Source organism: Cervus canadensis, chromosome 9 (genome assembly GCF_019320065.1).
Source record: "Cervus canadensis isolate Bull #8, Minnesota chromosome 9, ASM1932006v1, whole genome shotgun sequence".
NCBI classification, from domain to species: domain Eukaryota; kingdom Metazoa; phylum Chordata; class Mammalia; order Artiodactyla; family Cervidae; genus Cervus; species Cervus canadensis.
Window position 1 is genome coordinate 530,257 of NC_057394.1, and position 22,155 is coordinate 552,411.

A 22,155-nucleotide genomic window follows, 5' to 3' on the forward strand; every position below is an offset into this window, starting at 1 on the left:
GCAGCGTCACCATGGGGGCCGCAGAGCCGGGCTCCCCAGGCAGCCCTCCCCACCCAGTGTCCACGTGCCCAAGGATCAGAGGCAACGGCACCATCTGGAATGTTAGAAAGGAGTAAAAGCAATGCTGGTTTCTAAAAATAAGCACATTTACATCATTTCTCCATTGAGTCACTTCACACTAGTTCAATTTACTTCATTTTAATGTTTTAATTTATATTACTGCACCTCATAGTTTACATCTGTGATCCATAATCATCCCTCACATGTCTCTCCCTCTATGCCAAGGGTTCTGGTCAAATTGTTGGGCTCTTAAAGCCCATATTTATAGGAACTCTCCACTTAGGCACCACTTCGAGAAAGCTTTCTAAGTATCAGATCTTAGCTGCATGGTTTTCTAAAATGGGGCACATAATTACCAATATACACTTTTAGAATTAAAGTCAGAACTTGGCCTTCACAGATAGCTGTGCATCTATCTGATCTCTAAAATAGGGAGGTAACAGGTGACACGTCTCTATTTTAAAAATCGATGAAGATGAGCTCAATACAAAAATCGAATAAAATCAATAAATTTCAATTAGTTATATTTTGGTCATAAAGATCTTTATTAAGAATGCATATTCTCATGATTCAAAACCAAATACTTTAAAGGAATGGTATTCCTAATAAAAATTGACATGAAAGTGTTTTAAAATTGTAATAAAAAGCAAACACACATTTAAAAGACCTTTGTCTCTAGAAAACACAGACTTTAAGTAAAAGTAACTTTCCGAACTGTCAGAATTAAAAGCTCACATCACAGAAACATTAAAGTACCAACCAACAGATTACAACAAAAAGTTGTACAATAAATAAAAAAGCCTCCTTAATTTTTTCTTTACCAAAAAAACACGCAAAGTGATGGAGTAAGAACAGGAAGTTAACGGTAATTTCAGGAGAAAAGGCACATCCAGGCACAACCGCCAAGGCAGCGTTATACGGACGCGGCCTCCCCAGACTCTCCAGTGCGGGCACAGCAGGTCCGGGAGCGGTGACAGCTCCGCCGGTCGCCTGGCCGCGGTCCTCAGAGGCTGGACCGCCTCTCCGGCCGGGGCCCGCACCGGGCGACGGCAGCGCGCCAGAGCAGCGGAGCGAGGAGGAGGCTGAGCGTGGTCACGCTCAGGATGAGCAGGTACACCTGCGGGGGCGGGGCGTCAGCAGGGAGGGGCGGGGCTTCCTTGGTGGGGCGGGGCGCCAGCGGGGCAGGGCGGGGCTTCCTGTGGTGGGGCGGGCGTCAGCAGGGCAGGGCAGCGCTTCCCGCAGCAGGGGCTGGGCCGTGGAGGGCCGTCTCCCGTCACCGCTGTGCTGTCCAGGGGCCAGTCCCCAGGACCTCGACCTGCACCCTGGCCCCCCGCTCCCCGGCAGCGGGGCAGACTCACCTCCCGGGAGATGACTCGGGCTCTGCGTGCCCGGCTCCCCAGGACCAGTGCGAACTCGCTGACCTGGGCCAGCCCGGCGGCCACGATCCACTTGACATACTGGCTTGTCTTGGGCAGGAGCAGGGACAGGACCAGGGCTGCCAGGACGAACTGCAGGGAGGCGGGTCATGCCCAGAGCGGCCTGCCCGGCCCCCACCACAGTGCCATGCAAGAGGACACTGAGGAATCCCCGCCCCAGGGAAACCAGGCCTGCGGCCTTGGAGTACGGGGCAGCAGTCAGGATGGAGCTGTCCTCTCAACACACTGTGAGTGAGGCCTGAGCAAAGCAGCCGGGGAGCAGGGGGGGGGGGGGGCGGCTCCTTTGCTGCAAACCCCTCCTCTGCCCTCCGCTCCGGGATCACATGTTAACACAGGCGCTTCAACAGTTTGAAGCCACAAAGGACACAAGTGGCAAGATAGTTCTCCAGGGCCATTAAAATGTATGTTTGGAACAAGAGTGGGGTTTGTGGTTTAGACTCAGGACAAGACAAAGCACAGAGCGAGGCCTCCCTGGAGGGCCCAGAGCTTCTCACTCCCAGCTGCTAAGCCCCCATTTCCAACAGAGTCAGAGGTGGAGGCTCACCCTGACCCAAGAAGCCCGAGCTGTCCCAGCCGCCTCCCGGGTGAGGGAGAGGAGGCAGAGGGTCACACAGGCAGGAGGTGGTAGGCGGGGTGTCGGGTAAACCAAAGACAGAGTGGACCTCACAAGCATGACCATACCTTCATGACCACCACTGCGAGCGTGAGGACCAGCAGGACAGTGAGCTCGTAGAGCACGAAGGTGGGGAACACGTGAAGGCCTGCAGGGACAGGGCGGGTGACCCTCCGAGGCCAGGCAGTCAGCCTCCCTGTACCCCCGCAAGCAAGACAGGAAGGGACGGGGTGTCCCCGCCCATCCCACCCAGAGCCCCGCACGGCGGGCCTGGCCTTCAGGAATCAGGACCAAACCAGGAGCCCGTTTACACGGCCGCGCACTCGATGTCTCTGGGGCCGACCGGCCCACCAAGCAGTGCTGGGCCGAGCGGGGCCCAGGCTTATTCCCCACCCACGGGGACGTTCCCAGGGCAGCAGCCTGAGCACTGCTGTATCAAAATCAGAGTTTCCCCCACACTCGGTGTGGACGCACAGACGTGGACCTGCCACCCCGCTGAGCAGGGGCCATGCAGGACTACCCGTTAGGAGCCCGCGCCCCTCAGCTCAGACCTCTCCTCAGTGAGAGTCCCTCAGTCCCTAGCCTCCATGGGGACTGTTTTTGCCACACAAACTGTTAGTAGAAACACGTGAGCAGACAAGACCCGGCAGGGGCACCGCCCCTGGAGGACGGTCACCTATGGACGCAAAGAACACGATGGCCAGGAAGTCGCGGACGGGCTCCACGTAGGACACGACCTCCTCAGCGACGGCATGGCCCTGCGAGGACACCAGGGCTCCAGCCAGGAAGCAGCCCAGCTCCATGGACACATCCAACAGCTCGGTGACCTGGGGGGGACACAGGCCATGCCAGGCACGCGTGGCAGCGTCTCTGCCGAGACTCACGCCGGAGGGCCTGTCAGATGTGCTGGGGGTCCCCATAAACCCCCACAAGCCAGCTTCTTGGCCCCTGCCCAGCGTCCTGGGAGGACCCCAGAGAAGACACAGTGGCAAATGTCAGGTCACTGTCCACAAGCGAGAGGGAGCAGTCATAAGCCAGTTGAAACCACCATTCATGGAGACCGCTGTGGAATTTCTGAGTGAGAACAAGTATTTGTGATACACTTTCTCTATCCTAAATTAATAAACTGCCCAACTCCTGAGCATTAAAAACGTGGCATAGGAACCTACGCCCACCCCTGGCACCTGGAGGGAGGGGGCAGACGCGTGTTTAACTCAGGTTAAGCCAGAGACAAGAGCAGCACAGGCCCCACGTGCAGACAGCGGAGGCGGAGCCACCACACGCCCGGGAGGGAGCGGACAAGGTGCTCACAGCCGCCACAGAAAACAGCGCGACACACGCCGCCCAGCGTGGACACAGACGCCGCAGACCAGCAGCGCCTCGGGCCTGGAGTCACGGGAGAGCCACAGGACTGACTCCCTGCGCATGACCCTGACTGGCTGAACACGAGGGGTGCAGCGGCCACCCTGCGGGTGATGCCGCCACAACTGGGACATGTACGGGGTCTCCCGGAACACATGCCCTCCCTCACGAGAAGCCTGTCCCTCAGCTGGGAAGTGTGTGTGTAAGTCACTCAGTCATGTCCACCTCTTTGTGACCCCATGGACTATACAGTCCCTGGAATTCTCCAGGCCAGAATACTAGAGTGGGTAGCCGTTCCCTTCTCCAGGGGGTCTTCCCAACCCAGGGATAGAACCCAGGTCTCCCACATTGCAGGCGGATTCTTTACCAGCTGGAAAGGCTGCACCCAAAACCAGCCTCCCTGTGAGCCTCGCACATTACAGCCACAGGAGTTAGGCTGAGACTGGCTCGTTCTCATCAGACACAATGAAGATGGTTTCACATGGGCTCTCGCTCCAGGACAGACATGTGGACACATCCCGGCTGGGAGCATGAGCACAACGGTGCATGGGTGCAAACAAGCGTCTCACACGGGCCAGCCACGAGCAGCGTGAGCCAGAAAGCCCTGCCCCGACCACCTGCGTGCCGAGAGGCTGGGTGTTACCGTCAGCATGAGGAAGGTGAAGGCGGAGATGCCCAGGACCAGGATCTCCTTGTTCCCTTTGCTCTCTGCGTGCAGCTTCCGGCAGTAAGGCCCCACGAGGTAGGTCCTCACCAGCAGACAGACGAGCAGAACAGCAGCGAGCGAGAAGACGACTTGCCCGACCAGGGCCAGGAGCCGCAGGGCCTCCATGGCAACGCTGGGGAGAGAGACAGGCCTTATTCTCCCCAAGGCACACCCCAGTCCGGCAGAAAGACCTTCCGTTCCTTTTCAAGGTTACAAAACAAATTACCCAGATCACACACATCGTTATTCCTAAATGCTGGAATAAAATCCATTTAATGTTAATCTCAGAAATTCAGTTACTTAAATATAGAAGCTGAATTGTATTGCAATCAACACTCTGGAGCAGGTACACTGTATAGGATGCAAAGATCCATGGCTGACAGCTTATGTGTCTCTGTCAAGGGCAGGTGATAAAATTCCTCACCGATTAGCCCCCATCTGAAAGCCTTCATAAGGCAACCGCGCCCTGAACACAACACCGCAGGCTTCCCACCTGGGGGTGCCAGGCCCTCACCCCAAAGCCAGAGCTCGGAGGCCCCTGTCACTCGTCACAGAGAAAAGGACTCTGCACGAAGCTCTTTTTAGAATAAAGGCAATATGACTAACCCTGCCATGAACACTCACACGTGAGCTTTTCTGTTTACTGTGGTAAAACACTTTCAGGTAAAATCCATCCACATCAGTGTGTGATTCAGGCAGGGCTGTGCTGCCATCAGCCGCACAGGGGACACCTGGGGACAGGCGCTCCTGTTTCTGCGGGGCGCACGCCCTGGAGTGGAGGGGCTGAGGCACACGCAGCCCCAGCTTCACCTGAGAAACACTGGACGTGCTGCTGCCTTTTTTACAACCTCAACGCAATGCAGGGCACTTTGCCTTGTCAATAAAGTTCCCAGTCAACATAGCCTCTCATGACTAAACTGGACTGAAATCAACTGGACCAGGACCTGTACTGGATGAGCTTTAAATCAGGAAGATAGAAAAAGAACAGCTTTCCAAGTCTCTGCATGAGCTGCAGCTGTCTAGCCAGCAGGGGCTTGCTCCCAAGTGATGCCCACGCTCTGCGGGGGCCCAGCACCCTCGGTTCTGCTTCCGTTTCGGGAGAAGGCCCCACCTCTCCTGGGAGTGACTTACTGTACATCCCAAACAGAACTCAAATGACCTCCAGCTAAAGTTACAACCCTTTTTCTGTCCAGATCTTTGTTCCGTTACCCTGAGAATCTGTAGCCAGAAGAAATAGGGTTGTGACTAAGGTTGCTTTTCTGACAGTTAAAGAACTTAGGGTCAAAGGGACAAACCAGTCAGTTTGCCTTCCTGCTAAACAGACTCTGACGGCTGCACGTCCCAGGGACGCCCTCGCGGCTCTGAGAGTCTCCCCTGTCGGCGCCCCGCACACAGCATCCAGGAGGCAGGCTCCTCCCACCGTGTCTGCATCCTGCCAGCGAGGACACTGATGTCCAGCGTGTTCAGGAAGCTCCCTCACCCGGGCCACGGGGCTGGCCAATGGAGAGCCAGGGCCTCCACCCCGGGAATCTCAGTTAACCAGCTGCCCTTCCTACCTTCCCCGCCGGGCTGAGCTACCTGGGGGTGGAGCAGAGATCTGAATCACTTTTGGATTGCTGAAACAGAATAACATCTGGGGAAAGGCAAATATATAAAATACAAAGTGCTTCCACCTGCCGATAGGCTTGTCTGAGGGCCCCCAGGTGGGGCCCAGCAGGAAGATGACCCCCCTCACCCCCCACCACACCTCAACACGAGGCCTCTGGCTTTAAAAATGAGTAAAGAATCAGAGACTCATCAGATACAAAACTCCAACAATCAGGAAAACCACAACTTGAGTGAGATTCCAACATCAAGACCCAGTCATTGTTAGAATTATCTGACAAAGATTTTAAAGCAACTGTCATAAAAATGATTCAACAGCAAATTAAAAATCCTCTTGAAACAAAGGAATAAAAAACAGAAAATCTCAACAACGAAACAGAAGTTAAAAAGAAAAAAAGAATCAAATGGAAATTATACAACTAAACAACATACTAACCAAAGCTAGATGAGCTAAAGTGCAAAGAGGCAATGACAGATGCTGGGACCTGTGGACTTGACAAACCGACAGAATTTACCCAGTCTGAACCACAGACAGAAAAGACTGATAAAGAAGCATCTCAGAGACCCGTGAGGCAAGAGAAGGGCCGTGTTTGCACCACAGCGTCCCGGAATGAGGGCCAGGGGGACTGGAAAAACACCTGAGGAAACCACAGCTGAAATTCCTGAATTAGGCAAGAGACGGAAACCTGGGGCTTCAAGAAGCCGGGCGAATGCCGTGCAGAGTAGACCCAGAGAGAGTCACGGGCTCACAGGTTCGGGTGCTGTGGCCCCAGCATGTCCAAGCAGAGGGGAGGCCTCGGGGGGCGGGGCAGCAACGGGGTTAGTGCCTCACAGGAGAGGCCAGAGAGCACTGCAGCCTCCCCGCCTCCCCACCCGCCCAGGGACACGTGGGAGGACAGTGGTCTGAGAGGACGCCAGCCTCCGGAACCACGAGAAACAGACGTCTGCCGTGTGCATCGTGAGCCTGACCAAGACGCCAAGACACACTGTAATTCAACGTCTGAAAACTAAAAACAAACAAAAGCAGCCAGAGGGGAATCGTGCGCTGCTCGTGGAGAAACGCAGATCTGAAGGACAGCCAGCTTCTCACTGGAACCGTCGGAGGAGAGAGAGGCAGCGTCACATGTCCAGGCCTGGAAGAAAGAAACACCCCCTGCAGACAGGTGCCTGGCCACGCCCCTCAGGACGAAGGAGGGGAGACGCTGGGGCGGGGGGGGACCCAGAGAGCCTGCTGCCCGCAGCAGTCTAACAACGAGCCAGGGACCAGCGTCCTCAAGCAGAAACGAGACAGCACGGAAGAGAGAAGGAAGGTCAGACGGGTAAAAAACAGTAAGTATAGTAAATAATACTTCTCATGAGCTTTAGAAATCCTATTTCAGGGGAATTCCCTGGCAGTCCAGTGGTTGGGGCTACAAGCTTTCACTGCCAGAGGCCCAGGTTCAATCCCTAGCTGGGAACTGATATCCTGTAAGCTGCATGGCAAAGTAGAAAAAATAAAATAAAACTTAAAAATCCGATTTAGTTATTGAAGCAAAGCTTTAAAAAGCCATCAGATACGGCACTCAACATAAGTAGAGAAAATATAAAATACAACAATTACATTTAAAAAGTAGGGGAGGAAAAAGCCCTAGAAGGAAATAGGATCCACATTTCACACCAGCTGTGAAACGTTCTCCAGGAAGTGGTGAAACGCTGACAGCGACGATCAAGTCCGTGCGGGGACACTGTGATGCCCGAAGAGCGACAGAAGCCACACAAAGCGCCACATTAAAGAGCACTCTAAAAAATAAATAAATAAAAATTAAGCACTCTAAACAAGCCGAGACGGAACCCCGAAAAATAAGCAAGCGACACTGGGATGTCAGGGAAATGGAAACGGACAAGGAACTGAGACAACAACATAAAACATCAAGACTCAAGTCCTGACGTAACAGCATCCACCTTAAATGTGAGTGGTCTCAATACACCAACTGAAAGACAGAGATCTGCTGAACTGATCATAAAAACATCACCCAACAAAACGTGGTCTGTAAGAAACTTGCTTCAAATACAACAGTACAAGAGGGTGAACGTAGAAGGAAGGAAAAGATGTACTGTTGTCCACATGAATAAAAAAAAAATCAGGAGAGACTATGTATATTAACATCAGATAAAGTGAACTTCAGAGCAAGAAATATTACTAGAAACAAAATGATATCAAATATGAATGCACCAAACAACAGAGCCCCAAACACATAAAGCAAAAGCTGATGGAGCTAAGAGAGGCAGACCAACAGGGAGTTACAACTGAGGTTTCAATACCGCCTCCCTCAACAGGTGGTTGCAGAGAAGGCAATGGCACCCCACTCCAGTACTCTTGCCTGGAAAATCCCCTGGACGGAGGAGCCTGGGAGGCTGCAGTCCATGGGGTCGAGAAGAGTTGGACACAACTGAGCGACTTCACTTTCAGTTTTTACTTTCATGCATTGGAGAAGGAAATGGCAACCCACTCCAGTGTTCTTGCCTGGAGAATCCCAGGGACGGGGGAGCCTGGTGGGCTGCCGTCTATGGGGTCGCACAGGGTCGGACACGACTGAAGCGACTTAGCAGTAGCAGCAACAGGTGGTTGAATTACAGTAAGAATACAGAAAGACTGAACAACATGTGAACAAACAGGAATAACTGATATATGTGAGTACTCTACTCAATAATGATAAAAAAAAAAAAATACACATTTTGTTTTCAGGCGACTCTGAAGCATTTATCAGACCATACCTGGGGCCAGAAGACAAACCTCAATAAATGTGAAAGAGCTGAAGTCGTACAAAGTGTGTGTTCTCTTATCACAGTGGAATCAAACTAGAAATCAATAAAATAAAGACAACAGGAAAATCACCAAACAACTTGGAAATTAAGCAACACATTTCTAAACAATCCACAGGTCAAAGAGGAAGTACTGAAGGAAAAACTCTAAATGCATTTAACTGAATGAAAATAAAAATTCAAAATGTTTAAATAAGTGAGTGCAGCCAACAGTGCTATGAGAGAAATTTATAGCACTAAATACTTACAGTAGAAAAGAAGAAAGGTTTCAAATCAATAATGAGTTCATACCAAGAACCTAAAAAAGAAGAGCAAAATAAACTTAAAGCGAACAGAAGGAAAGAAATGATACTAACGACGGTAGAAAACAATGAAATTAAAAGCAAAACCTCAGAAAGACAACAAATCTGTGAAACAAAGAGCTGGTTCTGAGAAAGGACTAATAAAGAATTAAATAGGGGAAATCACTGCAGATCTTACAGACATCAAAAGGAAAATAAAATACTACAAACAACTCTACAATTATAAATTTGACAAATTAAATGGAACAGACCAATTCCTCAAAAAACCGAACTAGCACAATTCAACAATATGAACAGATAATTTCAGCAGCCCTGTAACTATAAAGCAAATTGAATTTCTAATTCCAGAAAACTCTCAAAAAGGAACTCTCAACACCCAGATGGTTTCACTGGAGAATTCTGCCAAACATCTAAGGAAGAATTAACAGCAATTTTATGCAATGTCTTCCAGAAAATAGCAAACAGAAGAGGAATGAACACCTCCCAAATGATTTTATAAGCCTAGTATTACTCTAATACCAATACCAGATAAAGAGAGAATAAAAAAGAAAACTACATGCCAATATCTTTCATGACACAAAAATCCGCCACAAAATACTAGCAAATTAGATGATGCAATGCATAGAAAGAATTATATCCGGGAGTTGGTGATGGACAGGGAGGCCTGGTGTGCCTGGGGTTGCAAAGAGTTGGACACGACTGAGCGACTGAACTGAACCATAACCAAGTTGAATTTATTCTAGATATGCAAGGCTGGTTCAACTTTCAAAAAGTAATCAATGTAATCCACCATATAAGCTGGGTAGAGAAGAAAAGCCATACAATCGTATCAGTAAATGGAGAAAAAGCATCTGAAAAAATCCAACATGCACTCAAGACAGAACTTCTGAGCTGATTAAAAAAAAAACAAAACTGTAGGAACTGATAAAGAATAACCACAAAAATCCCAGTTAACATCACACTAAATGAAGAAAATAATGGATGCTTTCCCTTTAAGATCAGGAAGAAGCAAGGACGTCTCTTCTTGCCATCTTATTCAACAAAGTGCTGGAAATTCTAGCCAGTGCAATAAGGCAAGAAAAAGAAAGAAAAAGCATACAGGTTAGAAAGGAGGAAATAAAGTGATTGCCCAGAGCCATGGAGCTGGGCCTGAGCCCAGGAGTGTAACGGCTGTCACTATGCTCAGCCTGTGCTGCACAAGTCCCATGTCTTTGGGAAAAAGCGCTAAAGAGTATTTTGATAAACAAATGATCTGAAGCCAGAAAAACAAACTGTGAACTAAAGCACGGCAGAAACCATACCTGGCATGAGCACCGGCTCCCGCCTGGATGAGCGTGGGTAGGATGGCGATGAACAGCCCCAGCTGCACATCCTGAGTCACCAGCATCCCCAGCAGCAGCGCCCCATAGTCGATGTCGCCTGCTCGGGAAGACGTCATTGAGAGCATGTGGACTCAAGTCAGTGAACTCCAGCATCACTCAGAACACGCGCCCACCTACCTTCCTTGTCACTGCGGGAGCTGCCCACGAGGAACTTGGACACCAGAGGTGTGCTCGACAAGGACAGGCAGGTAGAGATAAAGACGCTCTGGGTGGGTCTGATCTGCAGAAGGTGGCCCCAGACCAAGCCGAAGGCCACCATGAGCAGAGTCATGTAGCAGGGCCCCTGCAGGGAGATCTTCCACACCTGGGAGAGCACAGGGGTGTGCACACACACCTCAGCGCCCATGGCCCCACGGAGCACATGTGCACACGTCAGAGCCCACGGCCCCAAGGAGCACGTGTGCGCACACGCCTCTGAGCCCACGGCCCCGAGCACGTGTGCGCACACGCCTCAGCGCCCACGGCCCCGAGGAGCACGTGTGCGCACACGCCTCAGCGCCCACGGCCCCGAGCAGCACGTGTGCGCACACGCCTCTGAGCCCACGGCCCCGAGGAGCACGTGTGCGCACACGCCTCAGCGCCCACGGCCCCGAGGAGCACGTGTGCGCACACGCCTCTGAGCCCACGGCCCCGAGGAGCACGTGTGTGCACACGCCTCAGCGCCCACCGCCCCGAGGAGCACGTGTGCACACGCCTCTGAGCCCACGGCCCCGAGCCCACGGCCCCGAGCAGCACGCACACGCCTCAGCCCACGGAGCAGCACGTGTGCGCACACGCCTCAGCGCCCACGGCCCCGAGAGCAACGTGTGCACACGCCTCTGAGCCCACGGCCCCGAGCACGTGTGCGCACACGCCTCTGAGCCCACGGCCCCGAGCACGTGTGCGCACACGCTTCAGCGCCCACGGCCCCGAGGAGCACGTGTGTGCACACGCCTCAGCGCCCACCGCCCCGAGGAGCACGTGTGCACACGCCTCTGAGCCCACGGCCCCGAGCAGCACCTGTGCACACGCCTCTGAGCCCACGGCCCCGAGGAGCACGTGTGCGCACACGCCTCAGGCCCACGGCCCCGAGCAGCACGTGTGCGCACACGCCTCACTGTGCGCACACAGCGCCACGGCCCGAGCACGTGTGCGCACACGCCTCAGCGCCCACGGCCCCGAGGGCACGTGTGCGCACACGCCTCAGCGCCCACGCCCGAGCACGCACACGCCTCAGCGCCCACGGCCCCGAGCACGTGTGCACACACGCCTCAGCGCCCACGGCCCCGAGCACGTGTGCACACACACCTCAGCGCCCACGGCCCCGAGGAGCACGTGTGCACACAACTCAGTGCCCACGGCCCCGAGGAGCACGTGTGCACACACGCCTCAGCGCCCACGGCCCCGAGCACGTGTGCACACACGCCTCAGCGCCCACGGCCCCGAGCACGTGTGCACACACACCTCAGCGCCCACGGCCCCGAGGAGCACGTGTGCACACAACTCAGTGCCCACGGCCCCGAGGAGCACATGCGCCTGCTCAGGAGCCAGCCGGCCCTGTAGAAAGCAATTCCGCAGTGAACACAGGGCATACCACCAGGAAAACCCATGTGCACCGGGCTCTGCTGAGGACTAAGCATGCCCCCTCCCTCTCCACATACACCCCAGCCTCAGAACACAGCTGGAGCCGAGGACCCCCACGGCCCCCCTTCTAATGGGAACAGCGGCTGTCCAGGGTCCTGGGGGTTGGTGTTGGGACACACCTGGGCAGCCCGACGGCAGAACAGAGACGTGTCCTCAGCCACAAGGCCCAGGAAGGAGCCCGCAGAGCCAGGCATCTCTGAACAGCCTCTAATCAGGCGTCTGGGAGAATTCACACACGGCTCGAGAGGGGCCTGCCCACGGTTACTAACACCTCAAAGCCCTACCAGCAATCTCCCACATGTACCCAACACAGCAAGAGAGCCGTCAGCGCAGAGCCACCACGCCGCGCCTCAAGCCTGCCTACAGAGCAGTGGGCTGCGCCCCTGGTGCAGGTCAAGGGTCAGGGCCGCCAGGTGGGGAGCAGCCAGAGCTCAGAGGCACGTGGGGATGTTGGAGCTGAGGGGCCGTCAGAGACCCCGGCTCACCCCAGACCCAAAGGCACCCAGTAGGGGCCAGTCCCACCCAGGCTCCTGCCCCGACTCAGGATACACACTTGCCCCGTGAGCCCTGCTTCAGGCTGCAGCAACAGGTGCAAAACCCCCAGAGCATCACAGACGTCACCCCGACAAAGACAGGAACGTCGCAGTGGGTGACACTGCTCTCGTCTGACAGTGCAGGAAAGGATAAATTATGACACTCTGGAGCCAGAGGACACCGGCATCCTCCCAATGCTCATGGCCTAGATGAGGGTGCTGGCGACTGAGATGGCCATGCCAGGGACACGGGGGCACCAGAGGCTGCCCTCCTCGCTCCCACCCTCAACATCTGTAAACTGAACACACGTGGAAACCCAGGGATGCGGGAGCCGCCCGTCCTGCAACCAGCAGCGTCCATCACCACCCCTATCCTGTCCCTGTCAGCTTTCTCCTCCTATGCGATGTGTCTGTTCAAACACAAAGTGGCTTTTCATTAATTTACTTCCAATCTAACTCTATTTCCATTCTGGAATATGCCAGCTTTCCAAGTAATCGTTCTAAAAGCCAAGACACTTAGGGGAACTGCAGCTTCCACTAATTTAATGTTTATTCATACACATGGCCCTAAATGTGTACTATTAATCTTTCAGATATTTTCATCTTACAGTGACAGAGCAGTTAAGTCAAAATCTGCCACTTATTTAGAAATTAGAACCAGGAACTTCCCCCAGAATAACACACTGAATTTTCAATCCCTATGGTATTTCAGCCTCTAGCAGAGGTGGACCCTCTTGGTGGGACCCATAAGTTAGTAAGTCTGAACATATCCCTTCTCAAACCTGGTCTGGAATTAGACACATAAAAGCTAATTCCACTTATTCATTGTATTTCCACTTTTTTAAAAAAGAAAAACACTTATCTTTTGAAATTTATGTTCCAAAAATAACACTAAACTACAACATCATATTCTACCCTGCTGGGCAAGCCACGAACGTGGACGCTGAGCACAGAGCGTGTTAAGCTGGAGGGGAGAACGCCACAAGCACACGTGGACTCACCTTTCTTAGCTTCTCTGGGGAAAACTCTAAGCCAACGAGGAACAGAGTGAAGAACACACCAAACTCCCCTAATGTCTCCACCTGCACAATCGACTGAAAAACAAGGAAGTTTTAAAACCATACAACTTAACGTGTTTAAGATATTCACAGAATCATCTTGTCCAAACATACTCAGTGGGACTATCCCAAAAAGCCCAGTATTTACAAGAAAAAAAAAAAAAACACAAGCTATCTAGATTTCCTCTGTAGCTGAGAAAATCTGGACTTCCTGAGTGTGGTGCTTTTCTTTTTTCTTGATTAGCTGAAGGAATATTTCTATTTATTTTCTAGGAACCAGCTCACGAATTCATGCGTTTTCAAGCTCATTAACTGCCACTACATTTCTATTACTTCCTCCCACTGGCTTCCTGTGGGGACCGGGAGGCACTAACGCTGAGGTTGAAGCTTAACTGATAAGAGAGTCTCAGACTCCCTGGGTCTGTGAGAGGGAGCGTGGATTCCCCTGGACCATGGCTGGCACCCCCACAGGTCCTGACGGACAGGTGCGTTCACCCCGTGTCCCTGCACTACAGGAGAGAATGCTGTTCACGCCTATGTATTTGGTGCTACGTACGTTATTTACATTTGAGGTTTTCGTGGCAGCCACCAATTTGTCAGTCTTCCCAGTGTTTCCTGAACATGTGACACTAGAATCTGAGCGTTCGTGCATTGGCTGCCGCCCCAGCCCCGCCGGGCACGTCCGTGGTCCACAGGCTGTGAACACCAGCAACCCGCCCGCTTCTGCCAGCGTCTTCCTCCTCTCACTCTCAACCTTCAGTCATTTCATTTGGAGTCGACCTTGTTTAATGTCTGCTTTTCCCCTGACACCATCTGCAAACCTGCATCTTTTCGTAGCAAAGCTTATCCCACAAATATTTGTTATAAAACACGCTTGCTCCTGCTTCTGTTGTACCTTCTGCTTTGCATGTGTCCTCACTGCTACTATCCTCCCCCCTTTTGAAAACTGGGCTGCAACCTGACTTTAAGGTAGCATATTTAAACCTATTCTTGACTTGGAAACTGAAAGTCTATTAACTCCCTATTAGGAAAGATAAATACTGGGGTACATTTAAGTACAATTACACTTTCTCCATTACCCACTCCCACTTTTGACTACTAAGATCTTGGATTCTTATCTTGGTATCTTTATCTATTGTAATTATTTTTCCATGGTATAGGTAATTTATTAAGAACAATACCCATAGTACCCAGTTGGATCTGTTAGCCTTAATTCTTTGCTATTAAGAGAAAGTAGAAAGGAAAATGTGTCTGTGTGTTTATGGGAAGGGAGGGGTTGAATAAGGCAGGAGGGGATTTTCCAGCGACAGCCTTTCATGCCTCTCAGTCACACGACAACTCCTTCAAGGCCGAGGCATGAATGAAACCAGGCTCCCAGAGTCAGGCGGAGCTACGCGCGCCTCCCCAAGTCTGGGCTCTCGCCGGCAGCCTGTCCGCGGTCAGGACCAGTCAGCCTGAAGGCCTCCCGCCCGGCCTGCATGGCCCGCGGGGCAGCACCGGGCAGGGAGGGGATGGACATGCCCGCCCACGCCCTGAGTCAGGGGTGCCGCGGCCGGGGGCCAGGACCCGCTGCCTGGCTCTCTCCTTCCCTCGTGTGCACACTGTGCTTTTGTGAGAGGACACGAGGCTGGGGGCTCTCCTCACTGCCGGGAGAGCCGCTCGGCAGACGGCCTCCCCAGGGGCTGCCTGGGCCGCACGGCACCTCGGCCTGCTCACCGCTCTGCCCTCGGCCTCTCAGCGTGCAGGGCACTTACTCCAGCCTTTTCAGCTCCTTTCAGCGTCTGAATAACCCAACCCACTGTATTACTGCACGGAGAGTCTTTAAAACAAATACCATTTTAAAGATGTGAACAGGGCATTTTCTCTGGGCAACTTGCTCACTCATTAATGAACAAAATGATGTTCCTATGCTTTAGAGATTTCCTACTAAATTCTAAAGGACATCTCTGATGTGCTTTGTAAGAAATGGCCACCTTCATTGATTCAAGCTCAGCAGGCCCTGCACATCAGATTCTGTTCTGACCTTGATACTGTTGAGTCCGGAGGGCCCCAGCAGCACGCCGCAGATGATGTAGCCGAACATGGTGGGCAGCCCGATGGTGGTGCAGAGCCAGCCACAGGGCAGGGAGAGCATCACGATGCTGACGATGTCCTGCAGGAGGGCGAGACACAGAGGTCAGCGGGGGAGGGGGCCGCCCGTGGGGGACGGCGCCCTGCCTGCCCTCAAGGGGAGACGGAGGTGAGAAGGTGGGGGGCGGTTCGCGGTGCCTCCAGAGCGTCCGGGGAGGAGCCGCGGCTCGCTCCAGGGGGCCTAACAACTACAGAACCGGAACATGAATCCGATCACGGGGGCGGGGCGGGGGGCCAAGCAACCTTTATGAGGTGGTGGTCAGCCCGCGGGATGGTGGCGTCCCGGGGCCGCGTCAGGATATACTGGTTGTTCTGGGAGTCGATGAGCATGCTCAGGCCCAGGTCCTCCTCCACCTCCCGCCTGCTGAGGTTCTGCTGAGAGTCGGCCTCCTCCTCCTCCACCCGCAGGACCGCCTCAAAATTGACCCCTTTGACCTGCAGGAAGGACCAACCTCACGTCACTGAAACCAGCCAGATGCATTCAAATTCACGTATCCCGCAGAGAGAGAGAGGAACGCCTCCAGGATTCCGACAGGCGGGAAGCAGACGGGCCGCCCGGGGCGGGGGGTGCGGGGGTGGGATGATAGGCAGACTCAGGCCAAGCAGGAGAACCAGGGCACATCCGCGGGGCCACACGAGTCCCTTTCCGGGACGCAGTGTGGCCGTTCCGCCTGCGTTTCCCGCTTGTGCCAACACACGCGCGCAAGCCGCCACAGCCGCACACCGCCTTATTGACGCAGCCGCACAGGAGCATACGGGCCACGCACCACCTTATTGGCGCAGCCGTACACCCCGGCGGGGAGCGCGCGGGCCACTCACCGCCTTATTGTCGTCGAAGGCGTGCTCCTCAATCTCCAGCTCCAGACGGTCTGCCGCCCTCCGCACGTCCTCGAGGATCTCGTCCAGCATAGACAGACTCTTGTTTCGATGCTGCATGTTTTTAAGGGCTTCAACTTGATGTTTTTCTGCTGCCAGAAGTTCCACATATTCTGTCTCCTCCTATTCATGCGTGAGAAATGAAGAGTGACGCTTATTAAGAAGGGAACCTGGCCAGCCCGCGCGCAGCAGGAGCAAGCTCCCAGAGGTTCCCGGTCACAAACGGCAGGGAAGCACCCTAGCAGGCAGGTCTCTCACAACAGACAGAGAACCACACCTCGGGAGCTACATACCCCATCATCTTATTGCTAGCAGAAATACCACACTTGGGTGAAAAAAAGTTTAATAATTTGTATCCTCTCACTTTTAAAGCTGTGTAATAATATCATAGTCTTTCCATGAAGATGAATAATGATACTTTGTATATTTAAAGTGTCTGCCACTTTGATGGCATAAATGACAGCTTTAAAATGTTCTATAAGTATTACATCTGATACAAAAGTTTCTTCTCATTTTAAAATCATTCATCAAAGTCCTTAATTCAAGTGTATACATTTGTTTAAAGCTACCTTAACACTTCAGTTTTCAGCATGTGGGCCTTGAAGAAAATCAGCCTTCACTAGAAGTTCTCATCAGAGACACAATGCGGGCAGCAGCACAGGGGGCCTGTTTCCACGAGGGGTCAGCGCAGAGCGCGAGCCGCTCTTCTGTGGACCCAGGGGTGTCCCGGGGGAGGCGCCTGAGAAGCCCAGCGAGCGCCGGTGTGGACTGCTCAGGGCCTGGCCCTCCCACACCGGCTGCACCGGATCCCAGCCCCAGCCCCGGACCTGCCTTGATGGCCGCCTCGCGCAGGGCCTCCAGGCGCTGCCGGCTGCTCTCCCTCATGTTGGCCACGTCCCTGTAGTCGCCCTGCAGCGCCCTCTGGAGGCCGTGGACAGCCTGGAAGACTGAGTTCTCGCTTTCATTCAGCTCCTTCTGGAAAATCTCAAGCGTGTGCACCTGGAACATCTTCTCTTGGTCCGAGAGGCTGGCGTCCCTCTCCACAGCTCTGATCGCGTCCTCCAGCTTGTTCAGAACCGCGGCCTTCTGGCGCAGGAGCCCGGAGAGCCTCCTGCAGCCGTCCAGAACCCAGGGCCTCCTCTGTGGGACAGCCGCCCCCCGGCCTCGGGGCCGCTCGCCAGCGGGCCCCGCCATGCCCTCGGGCTGCTCGCTGCTCACCAGCAGCTGCAGGAACGGAAGCCACATCCAGAAGCGGCTCCTCCCCGGCACCTTCATGATCCAACCTCAGGGACAGGGCCGGGCTGCCCAGAGACTCCAGCTATGCTGAGCAGGCATTTCAGACACACATGTTCAGCTGAAGAAGAGAGGAACTGTCACATATGGTTGAAGGATGATTCATTGCTGTTGACATTAAAGTACTACATGACTACTAAAAGCTATCAGTTTTCTGAGGAAAATGCTATTTTTCCTAGATGAAGAGAAACATCTGAGTTATTTAAGGCATCTAGATTACAATCAATACTGAATGTAGAGTATGGTGCCTGGAAGGTTACACCTGAATTTAAAGGCTATTTTTTAAGGGAAGTTCAGTCTCACGTATGTACCACATCTACCATGTGCAAACAACATACACCAATCCCATTCAAGGCCAGGGACGCTACCCGCTTCCCCGTCACGGACGAGGAGCCGGGAACCAGCTCCAGGGGCCAGAGGTGGAGCTGAGGCATCGCCAGCCGCTTGGCCGCCGTCCACTTCCCAGAGCCACCTGGACCGCGGTCCAGTTTCCAGCACGAACCTACAGGCGCAGGCTAACAAGGTGTCAGGGACAGAAAAGAAACAGTCACAAACCACAGTCACACTGCAGCGTTCTCCCTGCCTCGGACCAGGCCCCTGTGCTTGCTCCCTCAGGGAGGTGCACCCCTCCTGTGGGGCACACGGGTGGGGTGGGGCCTGGGTCTCAGCACTGCCTGTGAGATGAGGGGCGGGACGGGGCCTAGGTCTCAGCACTGCCTGTGGGGTGAGGGGCGGGACGGGGCCTGGGTCTCAGCACTGCCTGTGGGGTGAGGGGCGGGACGGGGCCTGGGTCTCAGCGCTGCCTGTGGGGTGAGGGGCGAGATGGGCCTGGGTCTCAGCGCTGCCTGTGCAGTGAGGGGCGGGACGGGGCCTGGGTCTCAGCACTGTCTGTGGGGTGACGGGCGGGACGGGGCCTGGGTCTCAGCGCTGCCTGTGGGGCACACGGGTGGGATGGGGCCTGGGTCTCAGCACTGCCTGTGGGGTGAGGGGCGGGTTGGACCCTGGGTCTCAGCGCCGCCTGTGGGGTGAGGGGCGAGATGGGCCTGGGTCTCAGCACTGCCTGTGGGGCACATGGGGCTGCGCCATCCAAAATAGCGCTAATCGAGGCGCGGGTGGAGGCCATGCAGGAGCCGACCAGAAAGGATGAGCACAGAGGCAGGAGGACGCGGAAGAGGCGCAGATGCGGGAGAACCCAGGAAGGCATCCCTGACACCCCCTGAACCCGGCAGTGAGGCCCAAGTCCTACACCAGGGAGAAAGCAAAACCCACTGCTTCCAGGGACGCACGTGGTATTCTACAATGTACAAATATTGTTGCACTTCACTGGTAATCCCGGCTCTAATGAGTTTAATCTGGTTTCCCAGGCAAAGTAGATTAAACACAGCAAAAATAAGCGTGTGCATTTCTAAGAATCCCAGACAAACCAAGAACTCACAGCCAACAGAGTGGACAGCAGAGCTCATGAAGGCACAAGGGGTTGCTGTGGCCCGTGGTAAAGTGGGGGCGACTGTCCCAGGCAGACCCTGAAGAGGCCCCCACTGGAACAGGAGCGTGACCCATGTTCAGAATGACAATCAGAAGTTACCCGCTGAACAGTGCATGCTGGCCCATATTCTGATGAAGAAGTCAGGAATCTGTTCAGTACGTGTTTAGACCCTCTGGGTCCCCACGTCTCCCAGAGGACCACAGACTCTGGACAGCTCACTTCCCGACAAGACAGGATACACAACTAGAGCTGTTAGCATTACTGACTTCCCCGTGCAGCTTCAGTGCAGCTTTAAGTAAATGTTACCACCTTAAACAAACCAACCACTGACCAGTCACAGTGATACCAGCAATAAGTGCTGATCTGTTATTTTATTGACTCACATGCTAAGATTCTAAGGTTTCAAAGGAAAGAAATTAAGCTCAATTTCAAATGCGCATATTTAATATCTTTCAGAACTGAGACACAAATTTCAGATGCTGAGTTATTGGCACAGATCTAGACACACACGTTTTCTTCAAAAGATCACAGAAAGTGAAGCTTTTATAGATTTCAAACTTCAGAAAAATAAACTGCTACACAACTAGTTCGGGAATAAAACCCTTTGTCCATTATGATGGTTCCTTCTGCAGACAAGTCCCTGTAGTTAGTTCTCCCTCCCCCGACAACACCCAGGGGGGCAGTCACTTTAATGAGAAATCTTCGAGAATTCTAGTTGTAGTCATTAATATGTCCACTGAAAAGAGCGTCTATCTTTTGATAGAAAGATGTCTACGAACATAAAGCTGAAATTACTTATAGACACTTAAAATATGAACCAGGACTCCCCTGGTGGTCCAGTGATGATACTCTGTGCTCCCAGGGAAAAGGGCCCGGGTTCAATCCCTGATCAGGGAACTAGACCCCACATGCCACAGCTAAAGGTCTCACACGCTGCAACAAAGGCTGAAGATCCCTTAAGCCAAAGAGAAGACTCAGCGCAATCAAATAAATATTTTTTAAAAAGATGAATCACTCCTTCTTCATAAACTTCTCATTTTACCTTCACATTCAACTACCAAATCCTAGGGACTACTAACTTGTAACATGTTTTCTCCTCAGTAAATAGTGTTATTTTGTTATTGCTATTTTTTTTTAAATAAATGGCATATACTTTCCTCCTTTAAAAATTCTGTTTATTTATTTGGCTGTCCCAGGTCTTAGGTGCAGCATGTGGGATCTAATTCATTGGTCAAGGATGGAAGGTGGGTCCCCTGCATTGGGCACCTGGAGTCTTAGCCACTGGACCACCAGGGAAGTCCCCGTTATTGCTATTTTTAATTATTAAAAAAAGACACTTTGGACTTGTTTTGGTCTTATAATGAATTCTTAAAATTTCCACACCCAGCTGAATCCCTGGCCCTAAATTGGGGGAGGAGGGCCTGACCTGGCACCAGAGCTCCAGGCAAGAATTCCAGAGCAAGTCTCCAGGGTCCGGCGGGATCAGGGTTAGCAGGTGCAGAACCTCTGGAAAAAAGAAAGTAGGAGGGTTATTTGCAGTGGAAGGTTTGACATGAGCATTTTGGCCAGATTCCACCAAAGCTTCCAGGCACAAAACAGCAATAAGGAAGGAGGCAGAGACACCCAGGATGGAAGCAACCTAACTCAATGTGATTTGTGCAGGATTTTACCTGAAAAGCCTAACTTTAACAAGTTAGATGATGAAAATTGTATTTCTTAAAAGATAAAGCACTTATAATCCTGTAAATACAACTTATGGTTCATTTCTAATCACTAAAAGAACTGGAAAATGAATTTAAAAAGCAAAACAGGAGGGATAAAAAATTCTTATGGACAATAATAAATTTTAAAGTATATAAGGTTAATTAAACTGTACAAAATCGAGTATTCTGGACAGGTACCAATCCAATCACTGGCACCTGTCCCGTGACTGGCAGCCACCCTCGACGATCCCCTCCTCGGAGTAGCTCCCAGAAGTTGGGTTTGGGGCTGTCCTTGAGTCACGCGTTAATTCGGGGCCACGCTGTGCTTCCTTCTCAAGGGACCCGGAGGCTGCATGACCCCTGGACAAACACGTGTGAGCTCCCAGGTGAGGTCCCGCAGGAACCGGGGGTGCGGGGGGTGGGGGGCGCTCCTCTGCACACCTGGGCCAGGATCTGGCTGGGGGAGGGGGGGAGGGGGTGTGGACCGTCCAACCCCCCCTACGTCCACAGCCCCCGCCCGCGCTCCCATCGCGCCCTCCCCGCCCCTCATCGGCCGCCAGGTGCGCGGGCAAGGATACTGCACTCAGGTGCAGCACTGTCCTCGGCACAAAACCGGGGAGGGGGGGGGGGAGGAGGACGGCGGAACCCCGAGGAGGGAGAGAATGCTCTGGAGAGGAAGCGGGGAGACCAGACCCCCTGGGAGGGAGGAGCCCAGACCTCCCGGGTGGGGGAAGCCCAGACTCCCCGGGGAGGGAGGGGCGAGACAAGACCCCCCCCCCCGGGGAGGGAGGAGCCCAGACTCCGGGGGAGGGTGGAGCCTAGACCCCCGGGGAGGGACGAGCCCAGACCCCCCGGGGAGGGGCGAGCCCAGACTCCCGGGGAGGGAGACACCAGACCCGCGGGCAGGGAGGGGAAGGAAGCCCTGAGGGCCGCACTTGAGGCCGCGCCGAGGCCCGGAGCCGCACGCCGCGCCCCGCTCACCCGGACGTTCCGGCTGCGGCGCGTCCTGGGTCCGGCTCTACGGAGGGGAGGACAGGGAGGCGACTTCTCCGCATCCCTTCCCAGGCGGCAGGGCCGCCCCCGGGGCGGGGCCCAGGTCAGGCGCCCGGAGGGCCTGTTCTCCCGAACGCGCTCGGCGCCGACGCGGCCGAGAGGGCGTCGCGGCGCCTTTAAGGAGGCGGGGAG

General features: G+C 53.6%; 1 protein-coding gene across 2 annotated transcripts; it reads right to left on the reverse strand.

The window, feature by feature from the left end:
- Positions 1–581: 581 nt before the first annotated feature.
- Positions 582–22,139, reverse strand: TMCO3 (transmembrane and coiled-coil domains 3). 2 transcript variants are annotated; one of them, XM_043477712.1, is made up of 15 exons: positions 21,952–22,139; positions 21,169–21,330; positions 20,694–20,773; positions 17,320–17,842; positions 16,432–16,611; positions 15,856–16,047; positions 15,506–15,634; positions 13,426–13,518; positions 10,386–10,572; positions 10,188–10,305; positions 4,115–4,310; positions 2,786–2,936; positions 2,178–2,257; positions 1,419–1,568; positions 582–1,177 (listed from the first exon to the last, which is right to left on the reverse strand). In XM_043477712.1, the coding sequence occupies exons 4-15, from the start codon at positions 17,761–17,763 to the stop codon at positions 1,064–1,066; spliced, it is 2,034 nt and encodes a 677-aa protein (XP_043333647.1). In that variant the 5' UTR covers positions 17,764–17,842; positions 20,694–20,773; positions 21,169–21,330; positions 21,952–22,139; the 3' UTR covers positions 582–1,063. The 2 variants fall into 2 exon arrangements, with proteins under 2 accessions (XP_043333647.1, XP_043333645.1); XM_043477710.1 differs by lacking the exon at positions 21,169–21,330.
- Positions 22,140–22,155: the final 16 nt, after the last annotated feature.

Excerpts from the sequence above, each read along its gene's own strand:
- TMCO3 (XM_043477710.1), bottom strand. The coding sequence starts at position 17,763 with ATGAAGGTGCCGGGGAGGAGCCGCTTCTGGATGTGGCTTCCGTTCCTG. Across the intron at positions 15,635-15,855 it reads CTGACCACCACCTCATAAAG|GACATCGTCAGCATCGTGAT; the intron begins GTTGCTTGGCCC and ends GCCCTCCTGCAG. Across the intron at positions 4,311-10,187 it reads GGAGCCGGTGCTCATGCCAG|CGTTGCCATGGAGGCCCTGC; the intron begins GTATGGTTTCTG and ends CTCTCTCCCCAG.